Raw genomic sequence first — 25,213 nt, forward strand, 5'->3', positions numbered from 1 at the left:
TAGCAGAGAATACTCTATCTCCTATGCGCAGGGATCCCTGAGGTCATCCTGGCTGGGTCAGTAACCAAAGCCTGACCCAATATGACAAGACCCTCCCCAATGGATTGGGTATCTCTTAGGTAGAAGTGGTAAAGACATTTTGTGTTCTCCAGAAGCTTGCCCTCAGCACATGTTCGAAAAAGGCACCTGACGCAAAAGCTAAGGAGTTAGCAATCGAGCGAACCTCATGCGCTCGTTCTTGGTGTCCGCGTAAACTCTGCGCGAGGAACCCAAACAGTTAAAAAGCTTGAACCTGGTCACAGTGATCCACCTGGCAATGAAAGTTGGGGAGGCTGGTCTGTCCTGCTTACCCTGGCCATAACACATAAACATGTGCTTGCTGCTAACATTTCCAACAGTGGTGAAAACCAGACCTTACTTGGCCCGTTGGACGCCACCCATGTCAAAGTGCAGGTGCACTCTTGTGAAAGTTTCTCCAGTACCCAGTGAATAGTTGGAAGGAAGGTAAGGCTTACACGTCCAAGTCGGCAGGAGTGTCGTGCATGTCGATGGCTTGGCATTCCGGGGTGTGGTGAATAGGTCTTACCTTGGACCGTCCCACCAACGAAAGTCTGGAGACTGTCACTCTGCATTCTAGAGACTGAGCTGCCGCGAGAGTGCATCCGCTTGACTGGAGAATTTGCTCCACTAGGATTGACAATGATGGGTATCTTGTCCCCCTTCCTTGTTGCTGTAGGAGACCACCGCTGTGTTGTTCGTGCAAAGCAAGACTCAGTGGTCTCGAACTATGGGTAGAAAATGCATCAGTGCTAAGTGCAATTCTTTCAGTTTGAGCTAGTTGATATGGCAGTCCTGAACCCAATGCAGGGGCCATATTCATTGGGCTTGTTCGTCCAATAGGTGCGCTCCCCAACCTGTGGGGAGGCATCCGTTACCAGAGTGATAGCCGTGGCGAGTGGGTCCGAGGGGACTCCTGCCTGAGGTTGGCCATTGCCGACCACCAGGACAAAGCATCCCTTGTGTGGTCCGAGAGTGTTACTCGCCTCTCCAGTTCTCGTAAGTGAGCCTGGTGTTGTGACAAAGTGGGCTGTATCGGACGCCTGCCGCCTGCATAACGCGGCCTGGGGGAACTACTAGTACCCTTGCGAACCGAGGTCATAATTCCGATGATCCACATCAGTTCTCGGAGGGACAGGCTGACTAGGGGTTCGGCTAGGTAGCTTAGGCAACGGGCCTGCAATGACCGTACCAAGCCCCCCTTCGTGTCGAACTCCATGCCCAGGAAGACCAACTGTTGTGTTGGCCGATGATGGGACCAGCCCAACTGGTGTAGTAAATCATGCGTTAGCCTTACTGTTCAACTAACCACCCCTTGCTTTTGTTGTGTAGCAACCAGTCGTATAGGTACCGGTTGATGTGTAGTAATGCACAGCAGTAGCACCACCTGTTTCCACAACTCTGGTGAATATGTATGGAGCCATGCAAAACCCGAAGGGCTGCACACTGTACTTGGGCCAACTGGGCAGATTGAGGGAGTCGCTGACTCATTGGGTGTATCAGTATGTGTAGGTAAGCATCGCTCAAATCTAGCAGGCTAACCAGTAGAAACAGAGCACGGGGAGTAATACGGTGCTTGCTGTTTCCAGGAAGCACATACTGATTTAATCTGCTTAAGTCCAGAACGGGGCGCAGCCACCTGTAGTCTTTGAACCACCAGCACTTGCAAGTAAAAGCCTGGACTTAAAGCTGGGTCCTCTATCCTGTGTATAGAGCCCTTTGTGAGCGAACTGACTACCTCCGGTCGAATTACTTCCGCTTTGCAGGGATCCCCTGGTAGTGCCCCGAATGGAGGCTGATGCCAGAAGGGGTGGATAATGCAGCGGGATCTTGTAACTATGTAACCTGGAGAGTCCAGGAATCGGTTACACACTGCCTCCGAGCCTGAATACAACGGCGCAATCAATGCGACAGATGTGTGGGTTCGGCCGCCTACATCGGGGGTGATCTCTCCTCTGCCGAGGTGAGACCCTCGTGGGGCCTGTAGAAGTCGATATGTTTGGTGAGAGTCCAAAACCTATGCCCATTCCCCTCATCGCAAGCGGACATGTCAATGTACAAATCCCTGCCCTGCTTGGTCCCCTCCAAACCCAGAGGCCTGATCCACAGAGGGACCCGCAACAGGTTCCATTGGAGTAAATACCTTTAGGGGCACAGCCTCACCGTTGCTGGTATGATCAGGCAAACCACCACCTGCAGAAGCAGACTTGTGAGTAAGCCCTCCGATTAGAAGGGGCCTGCGAAATCTTGTGACCTTCACTGTCGGGCCTTTCACTGATTGCCGTGGTACACAAGGCACTGGTAGACGAGTGGGAGGACTTTCTAGCGACTGCTACGAACCCAAGCGACGCTGTCAGTCTCAGCAATTTGCACGCAGCCCTGGAATGCTACGCAGGCCTCGGAATCCCAGTTGTTACAAATATTTTTTCGGCAAAACCCTGAACACAGTCTAAACACATAGCATTTTGTATGTGGGTTTCAAGCTGGTAATTCCTTACTGCAACTGCTACACAACCACCTCGATGTTTGAAGCGATAAAACAGGGGGGAGAGGAGCTTCTCGCGTGTTTACCCTTTCTCCTATCCATTTCTAAAAACACATTGGTAAAAATGAACAATACATGCATGAGGAAACTGAATTACAGTTGAAAGCTGACACAAAGAGAACCAACGACAACCTTTGTTGTAAATATATACACACAAAAAAGGCGACACAGGGGTAAAAAATAAGAAAGACTCACCCTACCAGTCACCTAATTGAAGCATCAAGCCAGAGCAAAAACCCCTACAGGAAAAACAAATCTTGAAGACTGAAGCACACCGTTTTCATCGATCCACACCGAATGCAGAGAAAAACAAGTCATTGTCAATGACACGTCCCCGTTCAGTTCATATTTGAGTGACATATACATTTTGTACATTCAAAGCAGATCATGACCAAAATCTCAGACACTTTCAGTGGTCTGATCCGAAATGCACCTGCATATGTACAACACATTGTACTAAATCTGAACAAAATCCATCCATGCATGACTGAGATCCGGTTCCGGAATTGTGAAAATAAGTGATTTTGATGCATTTTGGGCCTTAAAATGGCCATCATTCCGCTATTGTTCAGCGGATCATGCAACAAATGCACATATCTATTTGTGACATGATGTACCTTGTGTGTGTGAAGTTTGAACTCGATCAATCCAGGCATGTCTCAGATACGGATCCAGAACTGAATTCTTTAAAACAAAATGGCCGCCAGTCGGCCATTTCGAACTTGATCCGAAAAAAAAATGACGTGCATCAAGGTCCTATTATGTTTAATGTATGTACCAAATTTGAACAAAAACCGTCCATGCATAACTGAGATCCGGAATGGTGAAAATGTGCGATTTCAATGCATTTTTGGCCTTAAAGCGGCCGCCATTTGGCTATCGTTAATGAGATCATGAAACAAATGCACATACATATTTGTGACATGATGTACCTTGTGTGCGTAAAGTTTGAACTCGATCAATCCAGACATGTCTCAGATACGGATCCAGAACTGAATTATTTACAAAAAAATGGCCACCAGTCAGCCATTTCAAACCCGATCCCCCCAAAAAAATGATGTGCATCAAGGTCTTATTATGTTTAATGTATGTACCAAATTTGAACAAAATCTGTCCATGCATAACTGAGATCCGGGTCCGGAATGGTGAAAATGTGCGATTTTGATGCATTTTCGGCCTTAAAATGGCCGCTATTCGGCTATCGTTAATTGGATCATGAAATAAATGCATGTGCATATGTCTCATATAATGTGTTATGTACGAGTGAAGTCGGTCCATGCATGTTCGAAATACAGGTGATCACGGGTGCACGGACGCACACAGGGCAAAACGTCCGAACGGGCACTAAAACAGTGAGAAAAAATGCCTCATTGCATCGGTCACGTGGTTCGTGACGTGAGGGAAATTTTGAGGTCATGGGGCTTCTCCTTACCTAGATTTGTTTCCCTGTCATTGACTGAATCGCAGATTAATGCCTACAGTTCAAAATAGTCATTTTGACTGACCGGAGTCTATAGTGGGTAATTGAATGTAGTGAATGTGACACTGTATGTAGCTCCTTGTAGCTTCACATCATAAAAGTTATTACACATACCCTCTAGCATCACTCTGCCAATATGGAGCATATAAACCGGAAAATGCAGGAACAAAATAAGTACCATGTGTGCTTTCCACTGTAGCTGCTAATGTCTCTGTGATAAAAAAAAATGTATATGAATGGACAATTAGTTGGTTGAATGTGTAAGTACATGAGTTTACATAGGCAGTGGATTTTTTGCTCCAATTAAATTAAAGAATTCAATTGAGGGGAGTGTACGAAATCATGCCGGTGCCAGTGAGAGCCAGAAAATGTTATAAATTAGAGTCACAAAAACAGTGTATACTATACCCTTAATAAAAAATGGTGTACGCTTGTATTTATCCTCAATTTCAAGAATGACAAGTTGCAAGATTCCATGCATGGTATGAGTAATGACTTGTTGATAAATTCACAGATATTGTTGGCTTGTAACATGAATGATTGATACAAATAAATAAATTTGCCATTTGTCACACGCAACGTAATATTACCGTAATTGGTATAGTACAGATGTGATGGTTCAAATACCAAAATGGCAACAGTAACAGAAAGACTTCCCTGGCAGCGATGATAAAACACGAACACGGAGCCAACAGATGAGGTTTCAACTGGTACTGGTATTATTATACTCTGCAAACATCAAGTACAATAACGCGGTAAAACTCCACTACTCCAATAACTAGATACTTAAACTCCAATACAATTCAACGAGATCTCCGATCTGATCTCAGTGCTGAACAACTCCCCTATATATACCCCCACTGTCTATAAATAGACCATTACATCAGCATACATAAGTCTGGAACTTACTACCAATTTCTAGAATGTTCCATTACCTTCTATTGCCTCCTACAGTGTTCTATTACCTATTCAACCAGTTTCTAAAAAATATAGAATATTCCACCCAGACACAGTACGGTTCAAAACATTCTCAGTGACACGGAAGTGGTTGTAGTGATCTAGTTTACATATGAATGGCATTCCCACCTGAATGAATTGTATGCATAAATTAAGAACCTATATAAGTAATTGAATAAACTTGAACTGGTGTTCATTTGATATTCAGCCAACTGTGTGTACGTGTGTTTCCTTTATGCTTTGCCACCATGTGCCCGCCACCATGTGCCCGCTCCACGAGGATAGTACACTGGCGACGAGGATCCCAACCCGATGGACCCGTGAGTCAATCTAAAGATACATGTTGTTTGACAACGCTATTTCAATGAAAGTCTGATATTTAATGTGAAGTTGAACTTCTAGCTATCATGGCTGCTCAGACTGGTTTCGTTTTTTCACAAATTGGTCCCATTGACGTGCATGGAGATTCTGGTACATTAGCTCCATGATGGAAACGTTGGCTAGCCCGTTTTGAAAATAGTTGTGTGGCCTGGGATATTACAGATGCGGAGCGTAAAAAAGCTATGCTTTTAGACAGAGGTGGCGACGACTTGTTTGAAATTTATGAAACTTTAATGATGCCTACTGAAGAACAGTATGACAACGCTTACAAGAAAATTGTTAAAGCTTTTGAAGATTATTTTTTGCCGAAAAAGAATCCAGAGTATGAAATTTTTCAATTTAGGCGTACTGTACGACATGACGGAGAAACAATTGACAATTTTGTTACCCGTCTTCGCAAACTGGTTGTAAATTGTGGCTATGGTGACCAAACAACGAGAGACAATGAGATAAAACATCAAATTATACAAGGAGGAAAAAACGGGAAAGTTCGTAGACATGCGCTTTTGGAAGAAATGACCCTAGAGAAAATCATCATTTTCGCTCAAAGTTTAGAAGTGTCTGAAAGAGAAGCTCATAGAATAGAATTTGACGTGCAGACTACAAACTCTGTGAATGAAGTTTCCCATTACTCCAAGCCGTTAAAGCAGACTCAAAGTCACAATTCATCTTCATGGGTGAAAAGACGTAACCAACGTTCTGGTCGTGACAATCATTCAAGGGAAGATCGAAACTTCAAGTCTGGAACTAATCCAAATCGAACATGTTTTAACTGTGGTACCCACATACAAATTTGTGTCCAGCAAAAGACAAAGAATGTCATTATTGTCATGAAATTGGACACTTTATTTCATGTTGTCGCAAATTACGCAATAAGAATCGATCAAGTGGTAAATTTAGATCATGTGTGAATTCAGAAGTTAAACATGTAAATGAGCAAGATTCTGATACTAGTGCTGAATACTTGTTCAATATTCACATTTGTAAGAATTACGGAGGAAAACATCCATTTGCTGAGCTGTCTATAAATAACAAATTAATTCGTTTGATGCTAGATTCTGGTGCGACATGTAATATTTTGAATCGTCAAGATTTTGATACTATTAGCGAGTCGGTTACTTTAATGCCAATACACAGAAATGTATTTGCATATGGTAAACAAAAGAAGGTTGATGTTTTAGGTACTGTTGAAGCCAAATTGAATTTGCAGAATGATGATCAAAACTTGAAATTTATTGTGGTTAATACTGATGATTCGTTCCTTTTAGGATATTCTTCAGCAACTCAACTTGGTTTCATACAAGTACATCCTCATTATGAGAGTAATGTTAAAAACACCAAGACACGTACACTTTCCACACATGTAACTGAAATAACATCTAATTTAAGTATTCCAGATGGTCCTTCCTCTGTCAAAGAAATCATAAATAATCACGCCGATGTATTTAAAGGAGTAGGAAAATTTAACGGTAAGAAAGTAAAGTTACATATCAATCCCAAAATAAATCCTGTACGCCAGAGTCATCGACGTATTCCATATCACTTGCGAAAAAAGGTAGAGACGGAAATAGATTCTTTGGAAAAGGCCGATATTTTAGAAAGGGTTGAAGGTCCAACCCCATGGATAAGCCCAATAGTGGTGGTTCCGAAAGCTGGCACTGAAAATGTTCGAATATGTGGCGATTACCGAGCCGTCAATAAAGCCATACAAAGAGAGCGCCACGTAACACCCACTGTTCAGGAAATACATGCGAAATTAAATGGCGCAACTGTATTCAGTAAGTTGGATGCAAATATTAAGCATTATTTACAGTTTGAGCTTGATGAGGAATCTCGAAATTTGACAACAATTAGTACACATATAGGTCTGAGGAGATATAAACGTTTGCCATTTGGTATCAATGCAGGCGCTGAGGCATGTCAAAATCAGATGTCCTTGCTGTTGCAAGATATGGCAGGTGTTGAGAGCATCTCTGACGATATTATTGTTCATGGCCAAGATCAACAAGCACACGATGCGGCTTTGAGAAAGTGTTTGTCTTGTCTTGCCAGTAATAATCCGACACTAAATTTGTCAAAGTTTAAATTTTCGGTACCAGAGATTACATTTTTTGGATTCTTGTTTAACAAACATGGTATGCGATGCGATGAAAAACGCATTAAAGCCATTCGCGAATTGAATTATCCTGAGAATATTTCTATAGTTAGGTCATTTTTGGGCATTTTAGGACTTCCGTCAATGATGGTACCACAATTCAGTACATTGAGTGAACCAATAAGACATCTCACGAAAAAGGGCGTTCCATTCATTTGGGGAGAGTCTCAAATGAATTCCTTCAACTCCATCAAAAATGCATTGTGTTCTGACATATCACTTGGTTATTTTGACGTGAGCAAACCTACAACACTTACCGTCGACGCAAGCCCTGTCGGTTTGGGTGCAATATTAAGGCAAGGCGACACCTTAATTAGCTGTGCCAGCAAATCCCTTTCGGAAACTGAAAAACGTTACAGTCAACTCGAAAGAGAAGCGTTAGCCATTTACTGGGGAATGAATCACCATCGTTTGTATCTTGATGGTTCTCCAGAATTCGTTGTTGAAAGTGATCATAAACCGCTTATAAATATCTTTAACTGCAAAGAATTACATAAAATGTCGAGTCGTGTTGAACGATGTACAGACCCAGAGTTAACAATCCTAGTGATTATATGTCCCGGCACCCTCTACGTCAAACTTGTTCTACTGACAAAGGGTCTGACGAATATGTTTCATTCGTACAAGAAAATACAAAACCTCGTGCAATTAGTTTGGGTGAAATTAAATTTGCTACAAACAACGATCCAACTCTAATGTTTGTTATAAATTGTTTGGAAACTAATAATTGGCATAAAATCCTGGTAAGCGTAAACGGTGAGAGGGTTCGTATATTTAAACAACTTAAACACGAACTATGCTTTTCCGACGGAATTTTACTTAGAGGTTCGCGAATCGTTGTACTGTCTTCACTCCAAACTCAAATGATTTGTACGGCGCACGAAGGTCATTAAGGCGCTTCAAAAACGAAAGCGTTGATGCGAGAGAAAGTGTTGTTCCTGGCAATGGACTAGTTAGTTGAAAACGCTGTAGCCAATTGTCACGCGTGCCAATTAAATGTAGACATGAAAGTCAGTGAACCACTAAAACCGACACCATTACCGAAATTAGTGTGGTCACATCTGGCAACAGATATGTACGGTCCTTTACAATCAGGCCAATATTTGGTGGTGGTAAATGATGAATATTCTTGATTTCCAGAAGTAGAAATAACAATTTCTACAAGTACGGCGGAAGTTGTACCAAAGCTGGAAAAAATGTTCACGTCCTACGGATACCCGGCAAATTTAAAAAGTGATAATGGGCCTCCATACAATTCCTGGGAGTTTAAATTATATGCTCGACGTTCTGGTTTCAAACACCATAGTTTGCAAGAGCTAATAGTTTGGCTGAGAATTTTATGAAAAATCTTGGCAAAGTCATTCGATGTTCTCTTATCGAGAGGAAAGATTGGAAATTTGAAATGCTTAAAATGTTGATGAATTATCGTGCTACCTCTCGCCCGTCAACTGGCAAAACACCAGCTGAATTAATGTTTGGTCGCCAAATCAAAGTAAAATTACCTGATTTCGAACTGCGAGATTCTGATAAATTTAGTATCGAAAACGAGGAAAGACGAATGCATAATAAAAGCATGCTAAAAAACAAACGTTGCCACAGCAGAGTTAAATTCACAAAGTTCAAAGAAGGAGAGAGAGTATTAGTCAGAAACACAAGACGAACAAAATATGAACCACGTTATAGGAAAGAAATATTTGAAATTGATAATGTGAAAGGAAGCACGACAAATAAACAAGGTAAAAATATAACGTGTGATAAATCGCATTTGAAAACTTACCATGGTTGTGATAATAGTAATATTAATATAAATGAGTTTGATGAAGATCTTGAAATTGAAAGAATTCTGCGAGAAATGGCCGATTGTAAAGCTAATTTTACGCCTGCACAGAAAGACATTTCACAATCACCACACGCATTAAGTACGCAACAAAACACCGATTCCACACCACAAGTAGACACACACACTGAAGAAGAACCAATCGTACTTAGAAGGTCTGGGAGAAGTAGGAAACCCAATGTTAAACCTGATTATTTATACTATTGAATTCAAATGACTATGTATCATGGAATTGTATTTAAATGTATGTTTTGAATATAATAATCTATAAATTTAAAATAAATAAATATTATAAAATGAAATAAAAAAAAATATATATGTAATTTGTGTATAACGTTAATGTATCGCATTAAGAAAATTGAGTATCAAATGTCATGTATATTTCAGATTTACAAGTCTTATTCTAAGGTGAAGGGAAATGTAGTGATCTAGTTTACATATGAATGGCATTCCCACCTGAATGAATTGTATGCATAAATTAAGAACCAATATAAGTAATTGAATAAACTTGAACTGGTGTTCATTTGATATTAAGCCAACTGTGTGTATGTGTGTTTCCTTTATGCTTTGCCACCATGTGCCCGCTCCACGAGGATAATACAGTGGTAAATAAGTCGTATGCGACACCATTATTACAGTCGTTTCCACCAAACCTTGAATGTTGACTTTGTATAAAATGTTAACACACTTGTAAAGTTGTTTTGTAACATTGCTAGTAAATATTTACAAGTTGCTCCAGATATCAAAGTTGCGGTAAAAATCAAAGAGTTGTTTATATTATAAACCAGACAGCGGTCTTCACTGTAGCCACACCAAATCCAAAAGAGACGACTAGAACACGTGGTTGGTAAATGCTAAAAGAAGCATTTTATTTTGCCAGTATCAATCTAAAAATCTGGCAGAATACCTGTTCAAAATGGAGTTTATTTGCTACTCTGAAGCTAGAATAGTACCTGTATTTATTAGAGAAGACGATTTTCATCAAATGAGTTACGAAGATTTTACGAACAGGTTGACCCGTGACACGACTTTTCTACATCCATTGACAGAACTACAAACAACCTAAATTAAGTTACACTGATGTTTCTGTGGAGGAAAATAAAGATTTGCAGTCGTATTTTGATGTTGTTTTATAAGGCCAGTTTGCAATCATGACGGCTTTATAATTTATTTTTCTTTACAACAGAAAATCAAAGAAAGCTTAGAAAGAACTCCCATGTGCTGTGAGTATTGGAGACTCATTAAATATAATTCAAAATTACTTGTACTTGATTGAGATAGTGATGGAAAAGCTGAAAACTAATAATGCAAATCAGAAAATTAATATGACAAACCGATATGAACAGATTTGAGTGTAAAACTAATGAGGCCTGCGCAATGTAATAGACCATCTATGTACCAAGTTTTATTGAAATGTGATTAGAACCCCAAAAAATTATGAATTATTATGCTAATTAGGGAAATAATATAAACAGTATTTAACCCCAAACTAATCATGTTTGTACATTGTCCTAGAGCATCTTTGTACTAAGTTTCATTGAAATGGAATAATTAGTACTTTAGATATCAGTGTGATAGCTTAAAAGTGGTTAATTATGCAAATTAGTAATTAATATGTACAGATTTTAACCCACAATTATCCAGGTCTGTCTATTGTCCTACAGCATCCATGTACAAAGTTTCATTGAAATGTAATGATTAGTACTTGAGAAATCAGTGTGAAAGGTGAAAATTAATTAATTATGCAAATTAGGTAATTAATATGCACAATTATTTTCCCTAAAACTAATCAGGTCTCTGGATAGTCCTAAAGGATCTATGCACCAAGTTTCATTGAAATGTGATGATTAGTACTTGAGATATGTGGAAAAGCTGAAAATTAACTAATTATGCAAATTAGGTAATTAATATGCACAAATAATTATTCAAAAACAATCAATCTCTGCATAGTCCTTGAGTATCTATGTACCAAGTTTCATTGAAATGTAATGCTTACTACTTGAAACACAAGTTCAGAGCATCTATACATTGGCCCTCATGGACAAGGTAAATTACTTGCGGATATACGATTGTTGAAAATTGCTTTGGATAGTAAGATTCTCAGGCAAAATATGAATGATGCTGTGCAGTTTCCTAAACTTATGCAGGCAGCAAAATTGAAAACTCACATTTATAGAAATACTCATGAAGACGACTCTTCCAGCAGTGACCAAATGGAGGTGTTTCGCAAAGTTAGGAAAATGTCCCCCGTACCTGAAACTCCGGCACAACGTTCAGCTGAACCTAACAAATGGCAAACACCAAATTGGCAAGATGCACATTAACGGGTTATGTCATGCATATAGTTTACACAAGGAGAAAACACCAAATTGGCAATATTATTGACAATTGTGACTCAATAATAGAAATACTAGTATGTTGTATATCTTTATATATACATACTAGATAGTCTCATCAAATGCAACGACAACCAGTCAGTCCATCCTGGTCTTGTGGGTCAGTTGTCTACATACAGTACTCATTTCGCCCAACCTCCTGCCCGCTTCTGGATTTCCATTGCTTTTTTTTCACTCTCTTTGTTCAATTCGAACGGACAATTCCCGTTTTTTTTTTTGATCGCACAAATCCGGAAATATCTTCTTGCTTGCTCACCTGACAGCGCAACCGCCCGCATTTACAGTTCATTAACTATTGTTTTATGTACAAGTGTATCATTTTTGATTTTTATGATGTTAAAAGAAGAATAAATACAATCAGAAATTTATAGAACGTCCATTGAAAAAATACGGTGGATCACACTGCCATATAAAATTTTTAATACATACGCGTAGTAATATTGTCCACCATAAACAAGATCGGACCAAACATGTGAAATCAAATACGGCACTGACACAACTTATGTGAAACAAGCCATGCATGGCACAGTCCCCGTTAGTTATCAAATTTAAGATATATAGTTATGTTCATAGTAATATAGCTGGAATATAACCATGTCAGGAATATGATTTTTTTAACATTAAAATGATTGACATCTGTATCTGATCGTCAAACAAGTACTTGTTCATATTGAGAGATATTGCTCTGGAACAGCATTCAAAATCAGCCATTTTGAATACATATATATATATATATATATATATATATATATATATATATATATAACATGATGTATAACGAATATATAAAATTTGAATATAATCAGTCAAAGGATTTAAGAGATATGGCTCGAGAAGCCCAATCATTAAAACAAAATGGCCGCCAGTCAGCTATTTTGAATCCAATCTGAAAAATAAAAAGACATGGTGGAGAGCAAAAAATGTCTACTGTATTCTTCGAGTAACCATGTATAAGGTGACGGTTGACATGCAGGCATGGTTTGAGTTTAACACGAGTCAAGATGTAGTTATGTAAATCCATGGCACCTATAAAAATTGAAGAATATCTGCAGGAATAGTAAGACTGTGGAAACAAAATCGATCAATCGATTGTTATTTAATGACCGTACTGTACAATTTGTCAAACAAATACAATACTTGCAAATAAAATCTTACTTGTCCGAAGTTGTAGAAGCCGACATCAATGGAGATCGAGTTTTTTAACTTATTGAATAACAATTATGGTTTTTATTTTTGCGTCCAATGTCTCGTTATAAAACAAAGGATTCAAATTTTGCAGGGTATACAGTTTTGCGAACTCTGGGCGAAATACTTTCATGAACTGTACGTAGTTCACTTAAAGCCAAAACAAAGTCAGCCACGCCAACCCACCCACCCAAATACCCACCCCACACCCGCGCACACGCCCAAATATATGAATGAATTGAATATCCATCTTTTGAAAAATCAGCTAAACAGTTCACCACCACGATTATGGTGAATTGGCAAGTTATCAACGAAGACGACATCTCCGGTCATGAGCAGGGTTTGCCGCATCTTGGAAAAATTATAAATTTAAAAGAGATATGGCTCTAGAAGCCCAATCATTGAAACAAAATGGCCGCCAGTCATCCATTTTGAATCCAATCTGAAAAATAAAATGATGTACATCAGGAACCCCTAATGTCTAATGTATGTACCAAGTTTGAGCGAAATCCATCCAGAAATGCTTGATATTTGATGATTTTTTAGCACAAAAATGACCACCATTTGGCCATTTTTAATAGGATTGTCAAACCAATATATCCATTTGTCTATGACATGTATAATGAATATTAAAAATTTGAATATAATCAGTCAAAACAAGTCGGAGATATGCCTCTAGAAGCCCATTCATTAAAACAAAATGGCCGCCAGAATGGCTGCATTTTGAATGGCTGCATTTCGAATCTGATCTGAAAAATAAAATTATTTGCATCAAGGTCCCATAATGTCTAACGTATATACCAAGTTTGAATATCTGTAAACAGCCGAGAAATGCTTGATTTTGATGATTTTTAGCACAAAAATGGCCGCCATTCGGCCATCTTGAATCAGATCGTGAAACAAATTGACATGCATGTAAAATCGTGAGACAGAAATTAATACAATGGTGGGAACACAAACTTGAGCTTCATTTATTCACTGCATGAACATGGCAGCCATATTGTAAACACTGTCCTACATATTGCCTGTGAGGGCGCACTTCACAAATAACAATTACATGAATATAAATGTGTACTAGTATAGTGGACATTACATCGCATATGTTTAATATCATGCATGATGTACGTGTGAAGTTTGATTGTGATTGGTCCAGGCATTTCTAAAATACAGGTCCGCACGGACGCACAGACGCACACACACGGACAGACCGTTTTCGGACTGCATAATTAGCATAACATAAAGTCTAGGTACGTCTTCTGAAACTTTGCCCTCAGCATTCAGTTTGAGACTATCCCGGGTAAAATCACGATCTTTGTGTCGATTGGTTATCGTTATATTCCCAATATAAACAAGTCTTTGATTTTACCGCAACTTTGATAATATCTGGAGCAACTTGTAAACATTTACTCGCAATGTTACAAAACAACTTTAGTAGTGTGTTAACATTTTATACAAAGTCAACGTTCGAGGTTTGGTGGAAACTACTGTAATCATTACTGTGTATGACTGGAAGGTTAACACATTAGTTAGTGATGTGGACCTCCTAAACATGAAGATTATATACTACACTGCCTAAAATGTAATAAAGACTGAATGATTAGTCATATGAATATCTCTTGTTACTTGCCAATTTCTGGAGCATCTTTGATAATCCCAATATTATCTCTCAACCATCGAACACATGCACCAGCTATTGCGATAGAACCCTGCAAATCAATGCCAGCTACATCAATAGAAGTATTATATAAACTTTCATGGGACCTCAGGTTCAAGCAAGTCACATCAAAATGCAATACAGTACATATTGATGAAATAAATTTGATAACATTTGATTAATTTAACTACAAATTAAAAATATTTTTATACCAGCTAGAAGAAAGAAATATTTAAAATTTAAACAATAAGCTTGTCAAAAATATTCTGTTCACATCCACAGTATTGACATTTATAAAACTAACAGAAAATGCTGAAAATGTTAAAACAAAATTTTTGGTTTTGAGATAACAGAACACCTGAAAATTGGAGAAATTATGTAAATTGGTTAATATTCCCTAGCCTATCATATCGCAAGTTTCATTGAAAACAGCTCTTGTTTGAGTGTCAACAACAAATTCAACTTGTTCTTTGTAGTATTTACTCATATTGGTAATATGAGAGATATTTTGACAGAAAGCTGAGCTAGCTTTATACCAGCTAAAAGGTAGGTAAAGTTACACACACACTATTTTACTAGTAAAAGGTAGGTAAATATTAAGTTACACACACACTATTTTACTAGTAAAAGGTAGGTAAATATTAAGTTACACACACACTATTTTACTAGTAAAAGGTAGCTAAATATTAAGTTACACACACACTATTTTACTAGTAAAAGGTAGCTAAATATTAAGTTACACACACACTATTTTACTAGTAAAAGGTAGGTAAATATGAAGTTACACACACACTATTTTACTAGTAAAAGGTAGCTAAATATTAAGTTACACACACACACACTATTTTACTAGTAAAAGGTAGCTAAATATTAAGTTACACACACACTATTTTACTAGTAAAAGGTAGGTAAATATTAAGTTACACACACACTATTTTACTAGTAAAAGGTAGGTAAATATGAAGTTACACACACACTATTTTACTAGTAAAAGGTAGCTAAATATTAAGTTACACACACACACACACACTATTTTACTAGTAAAAGGTAGGTAAATATTAAGTTACACACACTATTTTAATAGTAAAAAGTAGGTAAATATTAAGTTACACACACACTATTTTACTAGTAAAAGGTAGCTAAATATTAAGTTACACACACACACACACTATTTTACTAGTAAAAGGTAGCTAAATATTAAGTTACACACACACTATTTTACTAGTAAAAGGTAGGTAAATATTAAGTTACACACACACTATTTTACTAGTAAAAGGTAGGTAAATATTAAGTTACACACACACTATTTTACAAGTAAAAGGTAGGTAAATATTAAACTCATAGTTGCTGTCGACATAGGAAGTAAAGTAAGCAAATAACACCGAATAAACGGCAAGGTAAAGACTATGTCTAATTATAGTAAATACGTACTGCGTGCGTGACTCGAACCGGCGCTCGCGTACGGCACCTAATCGCCTAGCTTCACGCCACTACACGTCTTCCCCTCGGCCACCGGGCATCCCCAATAAAGGATGCTTAATAACCGAGCTTATTACGTGCAGAGAACGTGAAACCCGTCCACGCGATACGCGCCACACAGCATGGCCAGAATGCGGCAAAGGCCTTCAGATCTGGCTGTAGTAGGATGGTGAAAGTAATGGTACAGCATTTTAACAGTGAATAAGTACTGAGAAATAATTTTTAAACTCATAGTTGCTGTCGACATAGGAAGTAAAGTAAGCAAATAACACCGAATAAACGGCAAGGTAAAGACTATGTCTAATTATAGTAAATACGTACTGCGTGCGTGACTCGAACCGGCGCTCGCGTACGGCACCTAATCGCCTAGCTTCACGCCACTACACGTCTTCCCCTCGGCCACCGGGCATCCCCAATAAAGGATGCTTAATAACCGAGCTTATTACGTGCAGAGAACGTGAAACCCGTCCACGCGATACGCGCCACACAGCATGGCCAGAATGCGGCAAAGGCCTTCAGATCTGGCTGTAGTAGGATGGTGAAAGTAATGGTACAGCATTTTAACAGTGAATAAGTACTGAGAAATAATTTTTAAACTCATAGTTGCTGTCGACATAGGAAGTAAAGTAAGCAAATAACACCGAATAAACGGCAAGGTAAAGACTATGTCTAATTATAGTAAATACGTACTGCGTGCGTGACTCGAACCGGCGCTCGCGTACGGCACCTAATCGCCTAGCTTCACGCCACTACACGTCTTCCCCTCGGCCACCGGGCATCCCCAATAAAGGATGCTTAATAACCGAGCTTATTACGTGCAGAGAACGTGAAACCCGTCCACGCGATACGCGCCACACAGCATGGCCAGAATGCGGCAAAGGCCTTCAGATCTGGCTGTAGTAGGATGGTGAAAGTAATGGTACAGCATTTTAACAGTGAATAAGTACTGAGAAATAATTTTTAAACTCATAGTTGCTGTCGACATAGGAAGTAAAGTAAGCAAATAACACCGAATAAACGGCAAGGTAAAGACTATGTCTAATTATAGTAAATACGTACTGCGTGCGTGACTCGAACCGGCGCTCGCGTACGGCACCTAATCGCCTAGCTTCACGCCACTACACGTCTTCCCCTCGGCCACCGGGCATCCCCAATAAAGGATGCTTAATAACCGAGCTTATTACGTGCAGAGAACGTGAAACCCGTCCACGCGATACGCGCCACACAGCATGGCCAGAATGCGGCAAAGGCCTTCAGATCTGGCTGTAGTAGGATGGTGAAAGTAATGGTACAGCATTTTAACAGTGAATAAGTACTGAGAAATAATTTTTAAACTCATAGTTGCTGTCGACATAGGAAGTAAAGTAAGCAAATAACACCGAATAAACGGCAAGGTAAAGACTATGTCTAATTATAGTAAATACGTACTGCGTGCGTGACTCGAACCGGCGCTCGCGTACGGCACCTAATCGCCTAGCTTCACGCCACTACACGTCTTCCCCTCGGCCACCGGGCATCCCCAATAAAGGATGCTTAATAACCGAGCTTATTACGTGCAGAGAACGTGAAACCCGTCCACGCGATACGCGCCACACAGCATGGCCAGAATGCGGCAAAGGCCTTCAGATCTGGCTGTAGTAGGATGGTGAAAGTAATGGTACAGCATTTTAACAGTGAATAAGTACTGAGAAATAATTTTTAAACTCATAGTTGCTGTCGACATAGGAAGTAAAGTAAGCAAATAACACCGAATAAACGGCAAGGTAAAGACTATGTCTAATTATAGTAAATACGTACTGCGTGCGTGACTCGAACCGGCGCTCGCGTACGGCACCTAATCGCCTAGCTTCACGCCACTACACGTCTTCCCCTCGGCCACCGGGCATCCCCAATAAAGGATGCTTAATAACCGAGCTTATTACGTGCAGAGAACGTGAAACCCGTCCACGCGATACGCGCCACACAGCATGGCCAGAATGCGGCAAAGGCCTTCAGATCTGGCTGTAGTAGGATGGTGAAAGTAATGGTACAGCATTTTAACAGTGAATAAGTACTGAGAAATAATTTTTAAACTCATAGTTGCTGTCGACATAGGAAGTAAAGTAAGCAAATAACACCGAATAAACGGCAAGGTAAAGACTATGTCTAATTATAGTAAATACGTACTGCGTGCGTGACTCGAACCGGCGCTCGCGTACGGCACCTAATCGCCTAGCTTCACGCCACTACACGTCTTCCCCTCGGCCACCGGGCATCCCCAATAAAGGATGCTTAATAACCGAGCTTATTACGTGCAGAGAACGTGAAACCCGTCCACGCGATACGCGCCACACAGCATGGCCAGAATGCGGCAAAGGCCTTCAGATCTGGCTGTAGTAGGATGGTGAAAGTAATGGTACAGCATTTTAACAGTGAATAAGTACTGAGAAATAATTTTTAAACTCATAGTTGCTGTCGACATAGGAAGTAAAGTAAGCAAATAACACCGAATAAACGGCAAGGTAAAGACTATGTCTAATTATAGTAAATACGTACTGCGTGCGTGACTCGAACCGGCGCTCGCGTACGGCACCTAATCGCCTAGCTTCACGCCACTACACGTCTTCCCCTCGGCCACCGGGCATCCCCAATAAAGGATGCTTAATAACCGAGCTTATTACGTGCAGAGAACGTGAAACCCGTCCACGCGATACGCGCCACACAGCATGGCCAGAATGCGGCAAAGGCCTTCAGATCTGGCTGTAGTAGGATGGTGAAAGTAATGGTACAGCATTTTAACAGTGAATAAGTACTGAGAAATAATTTTTAAACTCATAGTTGCTGTCGACATAGGAAGTAAAGTAAGCAAATAACACCGAATAAACGGCAAGGTAAAGACTATGTCTAATTATAGTAAATACGTACTGCGTGCGTGACTCGAACCGGCGCTCGCGTACGGCACCTAATCGCCTAGCTTCACGCCACTACACGTCTTCCCCTCGGCCACCGGGCATCCCCAATAAAGGATGCTTAATAACCGAGCTTATTACGTGCAGAGAACGTGAAACCCGTCCACGCGATACGCGCCACACAGCATGGCCAGAATGCGGCAAAGGCCTTCAGATCTGGCTGTAGTAGGATGGTGAAAGTAATGGTACAGCATTTTAACAGTGAATAAGTACTGAGAAATAATTTTTAAACTCATAGTTGCTGTCGACATAGGAAGTAAAGTAAGCAAATAACACCGAATAAACGGCAAGGTAAAGACTATGTCTAATTATAGTAAATACGTACTGCGTGCGTGACTCGAACCGGCGCTCGCGTACGGCACCTAATCGCCTAGCTTCACGCCACTACACGTCTTCCCCTCGGCCACCGGGCATCCCCAATAAAGGATGCTTAATAACCGAGCTTATTACGTGCAGAGAACGTGAAACCCGTCCACGCGATACGCGCCACACAGCATGGCCAGAATGCGGCAAAGGCCTTCAGATCTGGCTGTAGTAGGATGGTGAAAGTAATGGTACAGCATTTTAACAGTGAATAAGTACTGAGAAATAATTTTTAAACTCATAGTTGCTGTCGACATAGGAAGTAAAGTAAGCAAATAACACCGAATAAACGGCAAGGTAAAGACTATGTCTAATTATAGTAAATACGTACTGCGTGCGTGACTCGAACCGGCGCTCGCGTACGGCACCTAATCGCCTAGCTTCACGCCACTACACGTCTTCCCCTCGGCCACCGGGCATCCCCAATAAAGGATGCTTAATAACCGAGCTTATTACGTGCAGAGAACGTGAAACCCGTCCACGCGATACGCGCCACACAGCATGGCCAGAATGCGGCAAAGGCCTTCAGATCTGGCTGTAGTAGGATGGTGAAAGTAATGGTACAGCATTTTAACAGTGAATAAGTACTGAGAAATAATTTTTAAACTCATAGTTGCTGTCGACATAGGAAGTAAAGTAAGCAAATAACACCGAATAAACGGCAAGGTAAAGACTATGTCTAATTATAGTAAATACGTACTGCGTGCGTGACTCGAACCGGCGCTCGCGTACGGCACCTAATCGCCTAGCTTCACGCCACTACACGTCTTCCCCTCGGCCACCGGGCATCCCCAATAAAGGATGCTTAATAACCGAGCTTATTACGTGCAGAGAACGTGAAACCCGTCCACGCGATACGCGCCACACAGCATGGCCAGAATGCGGCAAAGGCCTTCAGATCTGGCTGTAGTAGGATGGTGAAAGTAATGGTACAGCATTTTAACAGTGAATAAGTACTGAGAAATAATTTTTAAACTCATAGTTGCTGTCGACATAGGAAGTAAAGTAAGCAAATAACACCGAATAAACGGCAAGGTAAAGACTATGTCTAATTATAGTAAATACGTACTGCGTGCGTGACTCGAACCGGCGCTCGCGTACGGCACCTAATCGCCTAGCTTCACACCACTACACGTCTTCCCCTCGGCCACCGGGCATCCCCAATAAAGGATGCTTAATAACCGAGCTTATTACGTGCAGAGAACGTGAAACCCGTCCACGCGATACGCGCCACACAGCATGGCCAGAATGCGGCAAAGGCCTTCAGATCTGGCTGTAGTAGGATGGTGAAAGTAATGGTACAGCATTTTAACAGTGAATAAGTACTGAGAAATAATTTTTAAACTCATAGTTGCTGTCGACATAGGAAGTAAAGTAAGCAAATAACACCGAATAAACGGCAAGGTAAAGACTATGTCTAATTATAGTAAATACGTACTGCGTGCGTGACTCGAACCGGCGCTCGCGTACGGCACCTAATCGCCTAGCTTCACGCCACTACACGTCTTCCCCTCGGCCACCGGGCATCCCCAATAAAGGATGCTTAATAACCGAGCTTATTACGTGCAGAGAACGTGAAACCCGTCCACGCGATACGCGCCACACAGCATGGCCAGAATGCGGCAAAGGCCTTCAGATCTGGCTGTAGTAGGATGGTGAAAGTAATGGTACAGCATTTTAACAGTGAATAAGTACTGAGAAATAATTTTTAAACTCATAGTTGCTGTCGACATAGGAAGTAAAGTAAGCAAATAACACCGAATAAACGGCAAGGTAAAGACTATGTCTAATTATAGTAAATACGTACTGCGTGCGTGACTCGAACCGGCGCTCGCGTACGGCACCTAATCGCCTAGCTTCACGCCACTACACGTCTTCCCCTCGGCCACCGGGCATCCCCAATAAAGGATGCTTAATAACCGAGCTTATTACGTGCAGAGAACGTGAAACCCGTCCACGCGATACGCGCCACACAGCATGGCCAGAATGCGGCAAAGGCCTTCAGATCTGGCTGTAGTAGGATGGTGAAAGTAATGGTACAGCATTTTAACAGTGAATAAGTACTGAGAAATAATTTTTAAACTCATAGTTGCTGTCGACATAGGAAGTAAAGTAAGCAAATAACACCGAATAAACGGCAAGGTAAAGACTATGTCTAATTATAGTAAATACGTACTGCGTGCGTGACTCGAACCGGCGCTCGCGTACGGCACCTAATCGCCTAGCTTCACACCACTACACGTCTTCCCCTCGGCCACCGGGCATCCCCAATAAAGGATGCTTAATAACCGAGCTTATTACGTGCAGAGAACGTGAAACCCGTCCACGCGATACGCGCCACACAGCATGGCCAGAATGCGGCAAAGGCCTTCAGATCTGGCTGTAGTAGGATGGTGAAAGTAATGGTACAGCATTTTAACAGTGAATAAGTACTGAGAAATAATTTTTAAACTCATAGTTGCTGTCGACATAGGAAGTAAAGTAAGCAAATAACACCGAATAAACGGCAAGGTAAAGACTATGTCTAATTATAGTAAATACGTACTGCGTGCGTGACTCGAACCGGCGCTCGCGTACGGCACCTAATCGCCTAGCTTCACGCCACTACACGTCTTCCCCTCGGCCACCGGGCATCCCCAATAAAGGATGCTTAATAACCGAGCTTATTACGTGCAGAGAACGTGAAACCCGTCCACGCGATACGCGCCACACAGCATGGCCAGAATGCGGCAAAGGCCTTCAGATCTGGCTGTAGTAGGATGGTGAAAGTAATGGTACAGCATTTTAACAGTGAATAAGTACTGAGAAATAATTTTTAAACTCATAGTTGCTGTCGACATAGGAAGTAAAGTAAGCAAATAACACCGAATAAACGGCAAGGTAAAGACTATGTCTAATTATAGTAAATACGTACTGCGTGCGTGACTCGAACCGGCGCTCGCGTACGGCACCTAATCGCCTAGCTTCACGCCACTACACGTCTTCCCCTCGGCCACCGGGCATCCCCAATAAAGGATGCTTAATAACCGAGCTTATTACGTGCAGAGAACGTGAAACCCGTCCACGCGATACGCGCCACACAGCATGGCCAGAATGCGGCAAAGGCCTTCAGATCTGGCTGTAGTAGGATGGTGAAAGTAATGGTACAGCATTTTAACAGTGAATAAGTACTGAGAAATAATTTTTAAACTCATAGTTGCTGTCGACATAGGAAGTAAAGTAAGCAAATAACACCGAATAAACGGCAAGGTAAAGACTATGTCTAATTATAGTAAATACGTACTGCGTGCGTGACTCGAACCGGCGCTCGCGTACGGCACCTAATCGCCTAGCTTCACGCCACTACACGTCTTCCCCTCGGCCACCGGGCATCCCCAATAAAGGATGCTTAATAACCGAGCTTATTACGTGCAGAGAACGTGAAACCCGTCCACGCGATACGCGCCACACAGCATGGCCAGAATGCGGCAAAGGCCTTCAGATCTGGCTGTAGTAGGATGGTGAAAGTAATGGTATAGCATTTTAACAGTGAATAAGTACTGAGAAATAATTTTTAAACTCATAGTTGCTGTCGACATAGGAAGTAAAGTAAGCAAATAACACCGAATAAACGGCAAGGTAAAGACTATGTCTAATTATAGTAAATACGTACTGCGTGCGTGACTCGAACCGGCGCTCGCGTACGGCACCTAATCGCCTAGCTTCACGCCACTACACGTCTTCCCCTCGGCCACCGGGCATCCCCAATAAAGGATGCTTAATAACCGAGCTTATTACGTGCAGAGAACGTGAAACCCGTCCACGCGATACGCGCCACACAGCATGGCCAGAATGCGGCAAAGGCCTTCAGATCTGGCTGTAGTAGGATGGTGAAAGTAATGGTACAGCATTTTAACAGTGAATAAGTACTGAGAAATAATTTTTAAACTCATAGTTGCTGTCGACATAGGAAGTAAAGTAAGCAAATAACACCGAATAAACGGCAAGGTAAAGACTATGTCTAATTATAGTAAATACGTACTGCGTGCGTGACTCGAACCGGCGCTCGCGTACGGCACCTAATCGCCTAGCTTCACGCCACTACACGTCTTCCCCTCGGCCACCGGGCATCCCCAATAAAGGATGCTTAATAACCGAGCTTATTACGTGCAGAGAACGTGAAACCCGTCCACGCGATACGCGCCACACAGCATGGCCAGAATGCAGCAAAGGCCTTCAGATCTGGCTGTAGTAGGATGGTGAAAGTAATGGTACAGCATTTTAACAGTGAATAAGTACTGAGAAATAATTTTTAAACTCATAGTTGCTGTCGACATAGGAAGTAAAGTAAGCAAATAACACCGAATAAACGGCAAGGTAAAGACTATGTCTAATTATAGTAAATACGTACTGCGTGCGTGACTCGAACCGGCGCTCGCGTACGGCACCTAATCGCCTAGCTTCACGCCACTACACGTCTACACTGGGGTACTAAGTTACACACACACTATTTTACTAGTAAAAGGTAGGTAAATATTAAGTTACACACACACTATTTTACTAGTAAAAGGTAGGTAAATATTAAGTTACACACACACTATTTTACTAGTAAAAGGTAGGTAAATATTAAGTTACACACACACTATTTTACTAGTAAAAGGTAGGTAAATATTAAGTTACACACACACTATTTTACTAGTAAAAGGTAGGTAAATATTTACTATAATTAGACATAGTCTTTACCTTGCCGTTTATTCGGTGTTATTTGCTTAGGTAAATATTAAGTTACACCACACACTATTTTACTAGTAAAAGGTAGGTAAATATTAAGTTACACACACACACTATTTTACTAGTAAAAGGTAGGTAAATACTAAGTTACACACACACTATTTTACTAGTAAAAGGTAGGTAAATATTACGTTACACACACACTATTTTACTAGTAAAAGGTAGGTAAATATTAAGTTACACACACACTATTTTACTAGTAAAAGGTAGGTAAATATTAGGTTACACACACACTATTTTACTAGTAAAAGGTAGGTAAATATTAAGTTACACACACACTATTTTACTAGTAAAAGGTAGGTAAATATTAAGTTACACACACACTATTTTACTACTGGGGTACTATTTTACTAGTAAAAGGTAGGTAAATATTAAGTTACACACACACTATTTTACTAGTAAAAGGTAGCTAAATATTAAGTTACACACACACTATTTTACTAGTAAAAGTTAGGTAAATATGAAGTTACACACACACTATTTTACTAGTAAAAGGTAGGTAAATATTAAGTTACACACACACTATTTTACTAGTAAAAGGTAGCTAAATATTAAGTTACACACACACTATTTTACTAGTAAAAGGTAGCTAAATATTAAGTTACACACACACTATTTTACTAGTAAAAGGTAGGTAAATATGAAGTTACACACACACTATTTTACTAGTAAAAGGTAGGTAAATATTAAGTTACACACACACTATTTTACTAGTAAAAGGTAGGTAAATATGAAGTTACACACACACTATTTTACTAGTAAAAGGTAGCTAAATATTAAGTTACACACACACTATTTTACTAGTAAAAGGTAGCTAAATATTAAGTTACACACACACTATTTTACTAGTAAAAGGTAGGTAAATATTAAGTTACACACACACTATTTTACTAGTAAAAGGTAGCTAAATATTAAGTTACACACACACTATTTTACTAGTAAAAGGTAGGTAAATATTAAGTTACACACACACTATTTTACTAGTAAAAGGTAGGTAAATATTAAG

General features: G+C 40.4%; 1 protein-coding gene across 3 annotated transcripts in view; it reads right to left on the reverse strand.

The window, feature by feature from the left end:
• LOC102805844 (glycerol kinase-like) overlaps positions 1-25,213 on the reverse strand; it is a 119,066-nt gene that overhangs the window by 50,719 nt on the left and 43,134 nt on the right. For all 3 annotated transcript variants that reach the window (XM_085499032.1, XM_085499030.1, XM_085499031.1), the window contains exons 9-10: positions 14,621-14,699; positions 4,197-4,293 (exon numbers count right to left, since the gene is read on the reverse strand). In XM_085499032.1, the coding sequence (XP_085355158.1) occupies positions 4,197-4,293; positions 14,621-14,699 (176 nt within the window). The remainder of the gene's footprint in view (positions 1-4,196; positions 4,294-14,620; positions 14,700-25,213) is intronic.

This window comes from Saccoglossus kowalevskii, chromosome 5 (assembly GCF_978046115.1).
Source record: "Saccoglossus kowalevskii chromosome 5, keSacKowa6.1, whole genome shotgun sequence".
NCBI classification, from domain to species: Eukaryota; Metazoa; Hemichordata; class Enteropneusta; family Harrimaniidae; genus Saccoglossus; species Saccoglossus kowalevskii.